Source organism: Cucurbita maxima, unplaced genomic scaffold (assembly GCF_002738345.1).
Source record: "Cucurbita maxima cultivar Rimu unplaced genomic scaffold, Cmax_1.0 Cma_Scf00036, whole genome shotgun sequence".
Taxonomy (NCBI): Eukaryota; Viridiplantae; Streptophyta; class Magnoliopsida; order Cucurbitales; family Cucurbitaceae; genus Cucurbita; species Cucurbita maxima.
In genome coordinates this window covers 1435461-1449147 of record NW_019272052.1, presented here as the reverse complement: position 1 = coordinate 1449147, position 13687 = coordinate 1435461, and the positions used below count along the sequence as shown (strand labels likewise).

At 35.6% G+C, this 13687-nt stretch overlaps 3 protein-coding genes across 4 annotated transcripts; 2 read left to right on the top strand and 1 right to left on the bottom strand.

The window, feature by feature from the left end:
• Positions 1 to 2505: 2505 nt before the first annotated feature.
• On the top strand, positions 2506 to 5160 carry LOC111468136 (probable L-type lectin-domain containing receptor kinase S.5). Its single transcript, XM_023113242.1, has 2 exons — positions 2506 to 3847; positions 4087 to 5160. The coding sequence occupies exons 1-2, from the start codon at positions 2551 to 2553 to the stop codon at positions 4854 to 4856; spliced, it is 2067 nt and encodes a 688-aa protein (XP_022969010.1). The 5' UTR covers positions 2506 to 2550; the 3' UTR covers positions 4857 to 5160.
• Positions 5161 to 5639: 479 nt separating this feature from the next.
• Positions 5640 to 7444, bottom strand: LOC111468249 (transcription termination factor MTERF6, chloroplastic/mitochondrial). Its single transcript, XM_023113405.1, has 2 exons — positions 7229 to 7444; positions 5640 to 7036 (listed from the first exon to the last, which is right to left on the bottom strand). Exon 2 carries the CDS (start codon positions 7028 to 7030, stop codon positions 6044 to 6046), a length of 987 nt encoding a protein of 328 aa, XP_022969173.1. The 5' UTR covers positions 7031 to 7036; positions 7229 to 7444; the 3' UTR covers positions 5640 to 6043.
• Positions 7445 to 8495: 1051 nt separating this feature from the next.
• LOC111468227 (pentatricopeptide repeat-containing protein At4g38150-like) lies at positions 8496 to 13198 on the top strand. Of its 2 annotated transcripts, none has more exons than XM_023113378.1 (2): positions 8496 to 9727; positions 11875 to 13198. In XM_023113378.1, exon 1 carries the CDS (start codon positions 8609 to 8611, stop codon positions 9701 to 9703), a length of 1095 nt encoding a protein of 364 aa, XP_022969146.1. In that variant the 5' UTR covers positions 8496 to 8608; the 3' UTR covers positions 9704 to 9727; positions 11875 to 13198. The 2 variants fall into 2 exon arrangements, with proteins under 2 accessions (XP_022969146.1, XP_022969144.1); XM_023113376.1 differs by lacking the exon at positions 11875 to 13198 and adding an exon at positions 11013 to 11419.
• The last annotated feature ends 489 nt before the right edge of the window (positions 13199 to 13687 follow it).

The following is a 13687-nucleotide window of genomic DNA, read 5'->3' as shown; positions in this document are numbered from 1 at the left end:
AAAAAAAAAAAAAAAAAAAAAAAAAAAAAAAAAAAAAAAAAAAAAAAAAAAAAAAAAAAAGAAAGATTCCTACTAACCCCAACATGTCTAAAAAAAAAATAGAAAATAAAAAAATAAATTCCACGTCATAATCACATGCACAAAGCAAAATTGAAAATAAAATAAAATATTTTATTATGTTTAATTGAATTTAATTTTTTCTTAGTTTCGAACAATTTAATTTCCACCTTTAATTTTGTTAGACATTTTAAATAAAAAAAATCTAATAAAATATTTGAAACAAATTAAAAGATTAAAACAAAATTGAAAATTTCAAAATTAAATTTTAAAAATTAAATGGACACAAATTTAAAATACCCATAAAAAGAATTTGTATAATATTAAATAATAATATATTTTTTTTTCTAAATGTTTATTATCAAATTTAAAATTAAAAAATCATGTAAAAATAAAAAAAATTATTTTTATAATTTTTACGGTTCAAATTATAATAAAGATTTAATTTATTTGGTCCCTATATTTTAATTTTTTTTTTTTTTTCATTTCGGTCCATAATAAAATTTACCTTTTAATATTTTTTGTTAAATGAAGTGTTATGCTAAATAAATGGCCATTAACTAATATTAAAAAATGGTTTTTAAAATAAATACATCAAAATAAATATAAATTAAATTCTATTATTTTCCAATAAATAATCTCTCCCTCATATTAAATATTAGGATATTTAATATAAATTATTAACCAAAAGTTAAATAGATAACAATTTTCTTGTAGTTTTTATAAAATAAGATATACAAAATTATACTTTTAAAAAATTAGAAGCAAAATAAATAAATAAATAAATAAATAAATAAATAAATAAAATAAATATATATATATATATAGATATATAACTAAGGCTAATTAAATACAAATTAAAATATAAAGTAATATGAACAGAATTTTTAAAGTAATTAAAAGCTTTCCCTTTTATATATATATATATATATATTATATATATATTATTTAGATTATTGATAATTGTATTATTAATTATAAACTACACTTTTGAATTAGTCAAAGTGTCAAAAAAAATATTAAATTAAAATCATAAAGAAACTTTCTTAATCATTCATGTTTTAACTTTAAGCAATGTATTGGTTGTTAAAGGGTTTCTTTTAAAAAATTTAAATCTTTTTTTTAAAGATAACTTATTTATTTATTTATTATTTTAGCCCATATGTATCAAATATTTCAATTTAGCCCCTAAACGTTATTTAATATTTATCTCCGCTTGTGATTTATTTAATAATAATCTTCTATGGTACCGTGAAAAACTATATTATAAATATTTATTTCATTTTGATATCGTTGTTTTGATGATTTATTTTTATTTTTGAATTTTAAAAAATAAAGATAAAATATATTTTTGGTTCTCGAGTTTGAACACGTTTTAACCACGGAATAAAGACATAAATAAATCCATAAAATTTCAACCACCAAAGCACGTACTTTACATCATTGTATTCACATTATCAAACCCCCTTCGAGACCCCGAAAAATGAACAACTTTTTTTTTGGAACACATACAAGTTAAATAAAAAAATTTACATCATAATTATTTCAAACAAATTAACTAACCGTTACCGCTAAAGACAAAAAATCAATCAACATGAAAACTCAAAGATAAAAGTTTAATATTAAAACTTAAGGGCTAGAGCACCTCGTTTACACGTGCACCAATATTTTTCAGAGAAATACATTATATAATAAAAAAGGTTGATATTATTAAGAATTCGAAGTCTTCCTCCGTTATTTTTAGGGAACAAAATAAGAGATATATAACCGAGTAAAAGAAGGGTTCGGTCCAAACCGAGTACTCCATTTAAGCACTAAAAAGAATCCAACATTGATTCGAATTGACCATACAAAAACTAAAAACAAATTTCGACTCGAAAAATATAACATTTTGAAACTCAAATAAAAATTAAATTCAAAACTTATGAAAAATGTAGGAAAATTTATGAAAGACCACATAAATAAACCATTTATTCAAATTCCTTTCCGATGTGGGACCAACCGACCTGTCAAAGAGAAAGCAGCCAGTGGGGATATATACAATAATAATTTAAAGTTGAAAAGATTCCAGACCACCAAACAAAGCTGCAGTCTACTAAACGTGGACGATATTTACACTGCCTCTACGAAGCTTCTTGCGTTAAACTTACAAGTCTTTTATCAATGGGGTTTTCTCCATTTTCAGCATCAAAAATTTGACCTTTCTTCTTCTTCTCTCAAACCCCTTTTGGGTTTTGTTCTTCAATCATTTCCAAACTTTCCCAAAACTCACTTTCTTGAAGATTGAACTAATGCGTCCAAGAATTACAGAACACCAATGACGATACTCATGGAAGAAAGCTATAAACTTTTAAGGCAAATGGGGTTACCTCTAGCTTCTTCTCTGATCAGTTGACAAAGGAACTAGCCGAATTCTGATTCGAGATTCCCGTTGCCGATCTACGAATCCGGGTGGTTTTTCTGTTCATTCTGGGTTAGTTGCTGAAGAATTTGATGAGTAAAATGTTTGTGTGTAAGAGAGATTCAAGTACCTTGGTTGCTGTTGTTGTGGCTTCTTTGGTGTTGTTCTTTGGAGCAGTGGGCAGCCAAACGATCCGTGAGCATCGTTTTTCGTATGTTCGATTCGATGAAAGGGAGCATAATCAAGACTTCATCTTCACCGGAGGCTCTTCCATCGACGGTGGGGCGCTGCAGTTAACTCCTGACTCGCAGAACAATGTTGTTAGGCTTCAAAATACATTTGGCCGCATTGTGTACCACCAGCCGTTCAAGTTATGGCTAGCTGATATTGATAAAAAGGAGGAAGATGACATTGTTGCTTCATTCAGCTCATACTTTTACATCAATATTTTCAGAAATAAAGCATGGAATGCTGGTGAGGGGCTTACTTTTCTTATAGCTCCGACTGGTGATGCACCTGAACAGAGCTGGGGGCAGTGGATGGGCCTCACCAATGCAACCACCGATGGCGACAGCAGAAATCAAATTGTAGCTATCGAATTCGATACCGAGAAGCAGGATTTCGACCCCGACGACAACCATATTGGTCTGAACATCAACTCCATTAAGTCAAGGAAGGCTGTTTCACTGAATAAATCTGGCATAGTTTTATCCCCAGAGACCGGAACTAATCACAGTATCTGGGTTGATTATGATGGCAAAGCCAAACTTTTGCAGGTTTACATGTCTATAAACAAAGATCCAAAACCTGATAAACCGCTTCTCAATGAAACGATCAATCTGAAACAATTTGTGAAACAAGAATCATACATTGGATTCTCAGCTTCTACAGGCAGCCCAGAGATTCAGTTGAACTGTGTCTTGGAATGGACACTGGATTTGGAACGTCTGCCGGAGAAGAAAAATCTAACGTGGTTGAAGATCCTTGCTGGAGTTGGAATTCCGATACTAATCGCAATTCTTATTGGGGTTTGGTTATTTGTTGATTATAGGAAGAAGAGGAGAGTGAGTAGGGATGAGGAGTCAAATGTTCAGGGCACATTGAAGAGGTTGCCTGGAATGCCTAGAGAGTTCAAGTACAAGGAACTAAAAAGGGCGACTCATAACTTCCATGAAAGCATGGTTCTAGGAAATGGGGGATTTGGGGTCGTGTACAAAGGCATTTTGCAGGACAAGGATAAGGACATTACCACATCTTCAAATTCTGTTTCCAGGCTTGAAATTGCCGTCAAGAAATTCTCCAGGGACAGCATTAAGAGCGAAGGCGATTTTCTGGATGAGCTCACCATTATCCACCGTCTTCGCCACAAGAACCTCGTCCGTTTAGAAGGTAAGGCTTCCATTTCTCTGTTCTTCCAAACAAACAAGGGGAAAGAGAACAAGTTAAATATATAACTCTACCATGCCTGGTAAATATCATGAACATATATTGTAGTAAGAGAGTGCCAGAGAACATATTTGTGTAGCTTTTCATTTGCGTTCATGAAGCATCAATGACATGTAAAAGGAACATATATAGTGCATGATTCCAAACCAATGTACTTACATAAGCATTGCATATTTGTGCAGGGTGGTGCTATGAGAAAGGGAAGCTTTTATTAGTGTACGACTTTATGCCTAATGGAAGCGTCGAGAATCACCTATACGACGTTGCTGACCAGGATGTTCTCAGCTGGAGACATCGCTATAAAATTCTTGTAGGAGTTGCATCTGCGTTGCATTACTTGCATAATTTGTATGACCAGAAAGTATTGCACCGAGATATCAAATCAAGCAATATCTTGCTCGATTCCGACTTCAATGCTCGTCTAGGGGATTTCGGCCTTGCTAGAGCCTTGGATCCTGAAAGAAACTCTTATGCAGACCTGCAGTGTGGTGGAGTTGCAGGCACAATGGGTTATGTTGCTCCTGAATGCTTCCATGAAGGGAAGGCTACTCCTGAAACCGATGTATATGGTTTTGGAGCAGTCGTGCTCGAGATCGTTTGTGGCAGGAGACCAGGAGCTGCTATTGAAGACGAGCAAAATCTGTGTACTTTAATTGATTGGGTGTGGAAGGGACACCGTGAAGGACACATCGAAAAAGCTGTCGATAACCGGCTGGGCAATGGTTTTGTGGTTGATGAAGCTAGGAGGCTTCTACTACTTGGGTTGGCATGTACACATCCCACGGCAAGCGAAAGGCCACAAACTCAGGCTATACTCCAAATTTTAAACGGAGCTTTGCCAGCACCTCAAGTACCTATGTTCAAGCCAGCCTTCATGTGGCCTCCCATGAGCACTACTTCAACCAATACCACTCTCACTTCACTGTCAAACACGAACAGCTCTCTTCCATGAAGTTTCACCATAGCTAGTCCTCTCCTTCCGTCTCGAAGCTTACCTGAAAAACATGTCGCTCGTCATCAAATTGTAGAAAACATCATTTATTCACCCTCTGATATATGCAAGGGGATATGTATACCTGGGCTCATACTCGCCAATGTCCCGAGATGTTCCTCCGGTTGCTACTGCACAACGCGCTAGCACTTGTCTGTTGTACCATTATTTTTGCTTTACAGTTAAGATTGACATGTTTTCTTTATAAATCAAAGGGGGTTTAAGAACTTCCTAGATTACAGATTATAGAAAAATTCAAGTCCAAGTTCTAAGTTGTTATCATCTTCAATCTGATCCCAACAATTACACCGTTGTTTTAATAATGTTCGGTCTGTTTAAAAGAAACAGAGAATAATGTTTAATCTTGCAACAACAGAAAACCTCAAAATAATGATGCAAGATTTAGGCAATAGGAATGACAATATATTTCAGGATGAGACCGGCAGGATTGGAAAACAATGAAGCATCCTAGTGAAAATTCGCATATCATTATTCATAGGCCGTGGAGTACAGTCATGGCATAGATTCAAGAAATTTCTTGTATGCGTAGTGTGAACTATAGAAACATGTAAATATCGATATAAACTGCACAGAAAAAGACGATTTCTACTGGCTAATCCAAGTATTCAACACCCTAATGTAGGGGTTTAAGGTAATCACAGGAGAGGTGACTTTCATCCCAGGGCTTTGGTTAGCATTCAAGTAATAAACATCTTATGATTTTCAAAGAGATGCTCCCCCAGATGCAAAAACCCAAAATTCCATTGGAACTGTTAATAATAATTGGTCGAAGAACAGTACAAATTCTGGCACAAAAATTCTCAACAGTAAGGAAGAAAACTACAAGGGAGGATCAGGGGTCCAAATCTCAACCCATACAACACAAAGAAAAGAGTTACATGAGAGTACTCTGTATGTACTCCACTCCATTTGAATTGTTAAAACACAAGGGACACCATAACGAACCTAAAGCATGAACCGTGAATGAAGGAAGGGTAATCCAGGGCTAAAAACAATTGCTCGGCAGGACGAAGGCTCTAAACTTTAACTAGAAGCCTGGAAAATGAATTATTAGGCAACAAAACTTGTAAAGATGCTGAGAAACAACGTTCTTTCAGGATATGGTTCCTAAATCTCCAAGCATAGCCTCATAACAAACTCATTTTCATCATAAACTTCTTTTGATTGCATTCCAACAATTCACTCAAGGTAAAGTCCATTGTCTTCTCTTTCAACAATCTATGCCGCAACTCGAGTCTTTTCTTCAAGCCATGCTTAAAAAACTCGGGATATTCGGCAACTTCGTCAAGTGTTCTTCCCATTATTTCGACTAAAAATCTGATCCGAGGTTCTAAAGAATGTTGAATGCTCTTGATCAAAATAGGAGGATAACCAGTCACCAAAGACACTATTTCTCCATCTTTAAACCCACGTCTCCTCAGATAATCCAAATTGGGTCTCAAAACTTTGTCCACATCCCTACACAAAATGTCTGGAAATTTCAATGCAACTGCTTGAAGATCCATCTCACTGAGACCGATCGATTTCAGAAACTCGAAAGTAGGACGGAGCCTTTTATGAACACTATATCCAATGAGAAATGGATTCTTTACTAGAACTTTTCCAATCATCCCCTCCTTCGTTAGCCCAACCCCAGCAAGAAAATCCACAGTTTCAATGAGCTTCGATTCAATGCTGTAGCTAATAAGCCTCGGGTTGAGTAGAATCATCTTTCCAAGCTGCTTTTCAGGGACACCCAATGCTTGAAAGAAAGCCAAAAGTGGGCATAGCTTCTCTTCAACACTGTAGGAAAGAATGCCAGGAAATTTGGCAATAGCTGTAGCAATTTCACGAGGCTTAGTGGTGAGTGTTGCAAGGCACTCAACCATGGGAGCAATTTTCTCTTGAAGACCAAGAACTAGAATCTTAGGACATTTGGAAACAACAGAAGGGAGTTTCCTCTTTTGAATCCCAATTCCTTCCAAATATTCCCAATTTTCAGCAGCTCTTTCATTCTGCATACCTTCCAAACGCCTACACTTTTTAAACATCTTATCGATGCTTCCATCATCAAATCCTTTGTCCCTGAAGAACCACAGCATACTAGTACCATTTCGACTGCCGCTAATTTCCATAAAACCCTGAAAGATTCAGCATACAAACAGATTTTTCATAAATCCACCAAATGTTGGTAGAAATACTGTACAGACCAACAAGTAATGCAAAATTACAAGAGGAAATAGGAACTGAACTCCAAATTCAACAAAACCCTCCGTTTTACAAAGAGAAATGCAATGCAGAATGGCGATAAACACAAGAAAAATCGAGTTCACCTTCTTCAATCAAATGGATAAGCAAGCAGTCTTTATTGATTTCTGCGCTCGATCAAAGCTCTAATTGTGAGGAAATTGAAGTTACAGAAGCAGGAATTTCTAAGTCTTTCAAGAAGAACATAGAGCAAGAAGTATCATTCTTGAGCTCGGCAAGACGAAGGACCTTCGTTTAATTTGGTACGAAATGGATAAGTTGATAGTGAGCCGAAATGCAGAATTTTCGCCCAACCCTTTAATTCGTAAAATTCATTTATTATTAAACAATTATTTAAATTATTCAAAATTATCCTTGAATATATATATTTTTTTTAATCTTTAGAAATTTGTTTTGAAAAAATTCTTTTAAAATTTTAAATAATTCTAAAAAAAATTAAAAATACTATAAAATTATATAGAATATTAACATTTTTATACTTTAAAATTTTCCCTTGCTTTAGAATTTTTTTTTTTTTTTTTGGCAATTTTATTTCACGACCATTGTTTAAGGACCTCTACGACACTATTCTTGATAGATTTAAAAGCAAAATGCTTTATACCGAGCATTTTTGGAAGGAAGACGTAAATACCTACCCAATGTAAGTATCAAAGTGAGTCACGAGGCAGTATGCTAGTGAGGACATTGAGCTTCCAAGGAGGTGGATTATGAGATCCCACATCGGCTGGAGAGGATAACGAAACATTCCTTATAAGTGTGTAGAAACTTCTCCCTACCAAAGGCTATATACTTTGAGTTGTTGTTGTTACTCTCTTGCTTGCTTATATAATGTCTCTTTCAAAATTTATCTTTCGAAAATCTCTCTCTACCCTCGTTTTCTAACCCCTTTTTCTTAAACTGAAGCTAGAGTCTCGAGTATACGTCTTTTGGCCGTAAACGACGTAAGAACGAATTGACTTAGCTCACTTGTCGTTGGAAAGTGAGTGTCGTTGGAAAGTGAGTGCCGCACAATCGTAAGTCCACTGCCATAAAGAATGCGATTGTGACAAGTGACGTTGTCCACTGCGAATGTGATTGTGACAAGTGGCGTTTTGAAACTTTAAGGAGAAACTTAGAAGAGAAATTCTAAAGAGAACAATATCTACTCCCTGTAGATTTAGACTGTTACAGAAGCTCTAGCAATAGTGTATACATAATTTAAAATTTAATTATATTTTATATTTTTTATTTTTTTTTATGAAAATTTAAAAATATTATTAAAAAACTTTGAAAAGTTAAAAATGATATTTTTATAAATTTAGCTTTATTTTTAATAACTAATGGAATGCCCAAACCTATACACTTAGTTCCCTCGCTAAAACCCTACACCTATTTTTCCCTCCATCGTCATCGTTCCTTTGCCGACTGTTAGCAATCTCTTCATAATTTCTTCGCTCGAGATTCTCATGGGAGCGTTGCAGATGCAATTACAATCTCGTCTTCGAGTTTCGAAGATTTTGTTTTCAACAATTCGGAATTGGGAAAGAGGCTTTCCTCTGCTCCATGATCCATTGCGAACGCCGGATTTATCACTCTCGCCGGTGGAATCTCGCTGTTTTAGCTCCAATTCCATGGATGACGATTGGAACTTCTCAAGGTCCGAGCCGAGAAGCAGCCCGCCGCAACGACGTTCTCCGCCGGATCCTCGCGAAGCTCGTCGAGTTCCCAAATTCGCCGGGGAAGTATCTGCTCCTTATCCTGAGGATAATCGGAATCAACGGTTTAATAGGCATTGGGAAGGTTCCGAGTCCCGATTCGCAAACGAAGGGCCGATGTCGCGGCGAAGGAGTGAGTCTTTGTCTCAGAAGGATTTTAGCTTTCTTGAAAAATTCAAGCTGAACACCGACAATCTGAGTACTAGTACAGAGAAAACCGAGCCGAGCTCTTCTGCTCAGTTTTCTGAATCAATGCAGGGGAAGCAATCGCAACCACAGTGTCCTCCAGAGGCGGATGAGATATTCAGGAAAATGAAGGAAACTGGTCTAATTCCCAACGCTGTTGCTATGCTTGATGGGCTTTGCAAAGATGGGCTTATCCAAGAAGCAATGAAACTATTTGGTTTGATTCGTGAGAAGGGTACAATTCCAGAAGTTGTGGTTTACACTGCTGTTGTTGATGGGTTTTGCAAGGCCGAGAATCTTGATGAAGCAATTAGGATTTTCAGGAAAATGCAGAATAATGGCATTTCTCCCAATGCATTCAGTTACGGCGTCTTGATACAGGGACTGTACAAATGCAAAAAATTAGAGGATGCCGTATCATTTTGCATTGAGATGTTAGAATCTGGGCATTCTCCAAATCTAACCACTTTTGTCGGCCTAATTGATGAGTTATGCAAAGAAAAGGGGGTGGACGAAGCTCATACTGTCATAGAAACCTTAAAACAAAAGGGATTCTTGATTAATGAGAAAGCTTTAAGAGAATTCTTGAATAAAAGAGCCCCATTTTCACCTCATATCTGGGAACTAATCTTCGGGAAGAAAACGAAGGAATTTTTCTGAGATTCTTGTCGTGGTTAACAAGTTGTAAGTCTTCTTTCTTTTCCCTTTTATGCAATTCCTTCGCCAATTCAAGATATGTTTACTATATGTTATATGGAGTAATTTGAGTAGATGACCAACACGTTTGCAATTGACATTGTCTTCAATCTTTTGATAGCATCTATAAGCTTATACGAATTGTTGGGTACCAAAATGATAAGATACAAAACAAGAAAAAGGAAAAAAAGGAGAATATCCTGTAAGTTACCTTTGTTTAATTAGATTTTATTAAATTTTTATTTTCATTAGTAGTCTAGGATGGCTATGATTTATAGAAGTGGTGGTTCATGTATGTATTAATGAGACAAACAACCTTTCATTCAGAAAATGAAGCATGGAAATCCAGAAAACAAAGCCCACAAAAGGGAGTGGCTCTAAAGAAAGCGCCTCTTGTTGTGTAAAATATTTTCCATTGAATAGTTACAAAAGACCTTTTGTCATCAAAGCCCAAAGACCTTCCCCCCGATCCTTATCTTCACTAAGAAAGATCGTTTTTCTTAGCTAATTTTGATTTCCTCTGGTCCACCTCAAGCTTACTGCTCAAGTTTATAAGTTTTAGAATCATTCAACGTAAAGCTAGCCCAACCCATGACCAAGGACAATAAGATATGCACATCCGTTAACAGCTTCCAAAATCACTCGCATAAGCATAAGCATACAAGAACTAAGCTGTGAATCTTACTTAAGAGTTGCTGTTCCCCCCTCCCTCCCTCTTTCTCTTCTTCTTCTTCATCTGCATTTTCTTATCAACACCATCTACAAGGGGAAAAGAACTTACATGTATCAAATCACTTTGAGTTCTCCTAATTGAAAAGGTTCAAATTGCCTTTAAATGATGCTCAAAATGTCTTGTCTGCAGTAGCATATGTCAAACTAAGAGTTATGTGTGCATTCGTCTCGACAACGTTAGTCACATTTCAGTCTAGAAGAATAACTGTTTGTGTAGATTTTGACTTGGATGCTCAATTAGGGAGCACTACTCAATTTTACAGTTCTTAAATATTGCGAACTAAAGTTGCAGCTTATGGGAGAGAAAGAGTTTGTTCACGAGCAGATGGAACTCAACTTGAGATTAGTATGTCATTTCATTTTAGAATTTATGAGTGAAAGTTCGTACACAATATGATGTTCCAGAATACTTGGTCATAATTTTTATGATGGATCAGTTAGGAGTTTTCATTTAAAAAGGCCGCATGATTTATTTTCTGTTAGTTATGGCTAAGGATATGCAGCTCTCCAAGTGTTAATGCTTATCTGTATGATCATGTAGGTGAAGATACCAATCATGTTACTGAGAAGAAACCGCAAGTTGAAATTAATGAAACTCAGTATCCAGATTAAAACTGGTTCAAGAGTGAACAATCTGCAACTATTGAAGTGAGCTCTAAGAGTAGTTCAAGTTTGGAGAACTCAATACTTTGTGCAGTCTAGTTCATTAACCTTTGGTTAAATATTGTGTGGATCCAACGGCATGGCAGATATTGGCTACGGTTAATGACATGGATATTTTTTGATAGATTGTGAACATCAGAAAATGTGTTAAGTTCACCATTTACCTCTTAGAATTTTTTTTTACAAACATTTATGTAAGTTATGAATATTTCCTTGCTTTCTACCATTAATGGCTACATAGAGATGGATTTTTAGGTTAAATTATTGATCTAGTTTGTCAACTTTGAGGATTGTGTCTATTTGGTTCCTAAACTTTCAAAAATGTCTAATAGGTCTCCGAACTTTCAATTTTGTGTCTAATAGAGTTTTAAATTTTCGATTTTGTATCTAATAGGTTCTTGATAGTAGATTTATATATATGAAATTGAATTTTGTCTAATGAAATGCTAAAATTTCAATTTTATGTTTAGTAGATACAAGGCTAAAAAATTTAGGGGCATGTGGTATTCAAAATTGAAAATTTAAGGATCTATTGGACACTTTTTAAAGTTTAGAAATTCAATGGACATAAGTTTAAAAAATTATTAGGTGCCTTTTAAAATTTTGTGACATATTAGAGATTTTTGAAAGTTCAGGAACTAAATAGACACAAGTCATTAATCGAGATTAGCTGAGTATCTGTTGTGAGTTATGTTCATGTTCATGGCTGTACTGCTCCCTGTTATATTATTTTAATTTAGGTGAGAAGAGTGAAGAATATGGATCAGATACACCACCTGGCTTTGGAGAGGAGAATGAGAAAGGAAAGGCCACGTTGCCAGGTAGCCATTTATTTTAAAGCTAAGTACAACTCATCAGATATATTATGTATTTTCTTTCCAGGAGCATAAATGATTTGGTCGGCATTATTCTATCTTTAAGTGTAAGTTTAGTCAAAACCTGGGAAGGGAGGTGGCTGCTCTTGTTTTCTTATTGTTATTATAAGTGAAAATGGAAAAGAAAAATGGTATTAAGATATGAATGGAAGATATTGTTATCATGTGCATATTTAGATACTTGAGGCATTGACTGACTTTTGAAGTATTGAGTGCAATGTTGGGTCGGCGCCGGCCCTCTCTTTCCAGCTGGAATCATTGTTCTAACACACTAAAATATTAGCACAGAAACTCGATGGAATTTAGGAGATCTTCCCCTCAAGAATTCCGAGTTTTATTTGTTTGGTTGACTTCTGGGTGAGATTAGAAATTTGAACATTGGTCGATAGTACGTGTCTAAACTATAACACCTATGCTCTTGTCAGGTGAAAGTAGAAATTTGAATTTTTGACTTCTGGGTCGATCCTACGTATCTAAACCTATTGAGCTCTACTCTAGTGGGTGAGAGTAGAAATTCAAATCTTTGACTTCTTGGTTGATCATGTGTATCTAACAGTTAAACTATGCTCTAGTTGGGGAGAGTAAAGATTCGAACATTTGGCTTCTTGATCGATCCCATGTATTTGAACCTGTTGAACTTTTGTCTAGTGGGTGAGAGTAGAAATTCAAATCTTTGACTTCTTGGTCGATCATGTGTCTAAATCAGTTGAACTATGCTCTATTTGGCAAGAGTAAAAATTCGAACTCTTGACTTTTTGGCCAATCATACGTATCTAAACCTATTGAACTATGCTCTAGTAAGTGAGAGTAGAAATTCAGATCTTTGACTTCTTGGTCGATCATATGTATCTAAATCAGCTGAACTATGCTCTAGTTGACAAGAGAAAAAATTCGAACCTTTGACTTTTCGGCCGATCATACATAACTAAACCTGTTGAGCTATGCTCTAGTGGGTGAGAGTAGAAACTCAGATCTTTGACTTCTTAGTTGATCATATGTATCTAAATCAGCTGAACTATGCTCTAGTGGACGAAAGTAAACACTTGAACCTTTGACTTTTCGACCAATCATATGTATCTAGTTGACTATTATCTAATTTGGGAAAATTCTGAAGTCGGAAGTTCACGTCCAGTATGAATTCAAGCTCATAAAATAGACTGTTTATATCATTCCAGACCGACTTCACAAGACTCATTTCTTTACACAAGAAGGTGGATTTGTTAGCATAGAATTTGGTTGTCGGGCACAACAAGATTGGTCGGTCTTTACAATATAGAGTTAAAGCTTCCCAAACCCAAATTTTATAATCATTAATATATTTTGAGTCAAACATCCTTGATTTGTTATATTCCTCCAAAAGTCAAGGCCTGAAGTCAACCCACCTGATCATGGGAAGCCAAGTTACTACTATATAAATGCCTCTGGTTCTTCCATTGTCAGAGCAACTAGCAGCAAAGAGAAGCAAAGGAAGAAGCTGCTGCTGGTGCTAAGTTTTTGGCTATAGAATGATAAGCTTAGCGTTAGGTCGTGGTTCAATGTGCATGGCCACCATTGTCTTCTACACTTGTGTGTGGATCCCTCTGTGTCAACTGAAGATGGCGATCGAAAGCATGATCGGCCTTCTGTCGGGCAGGATGAGTCGGCCGCTCACGACAGAGTTGGCACCGTGGGAGGTAAA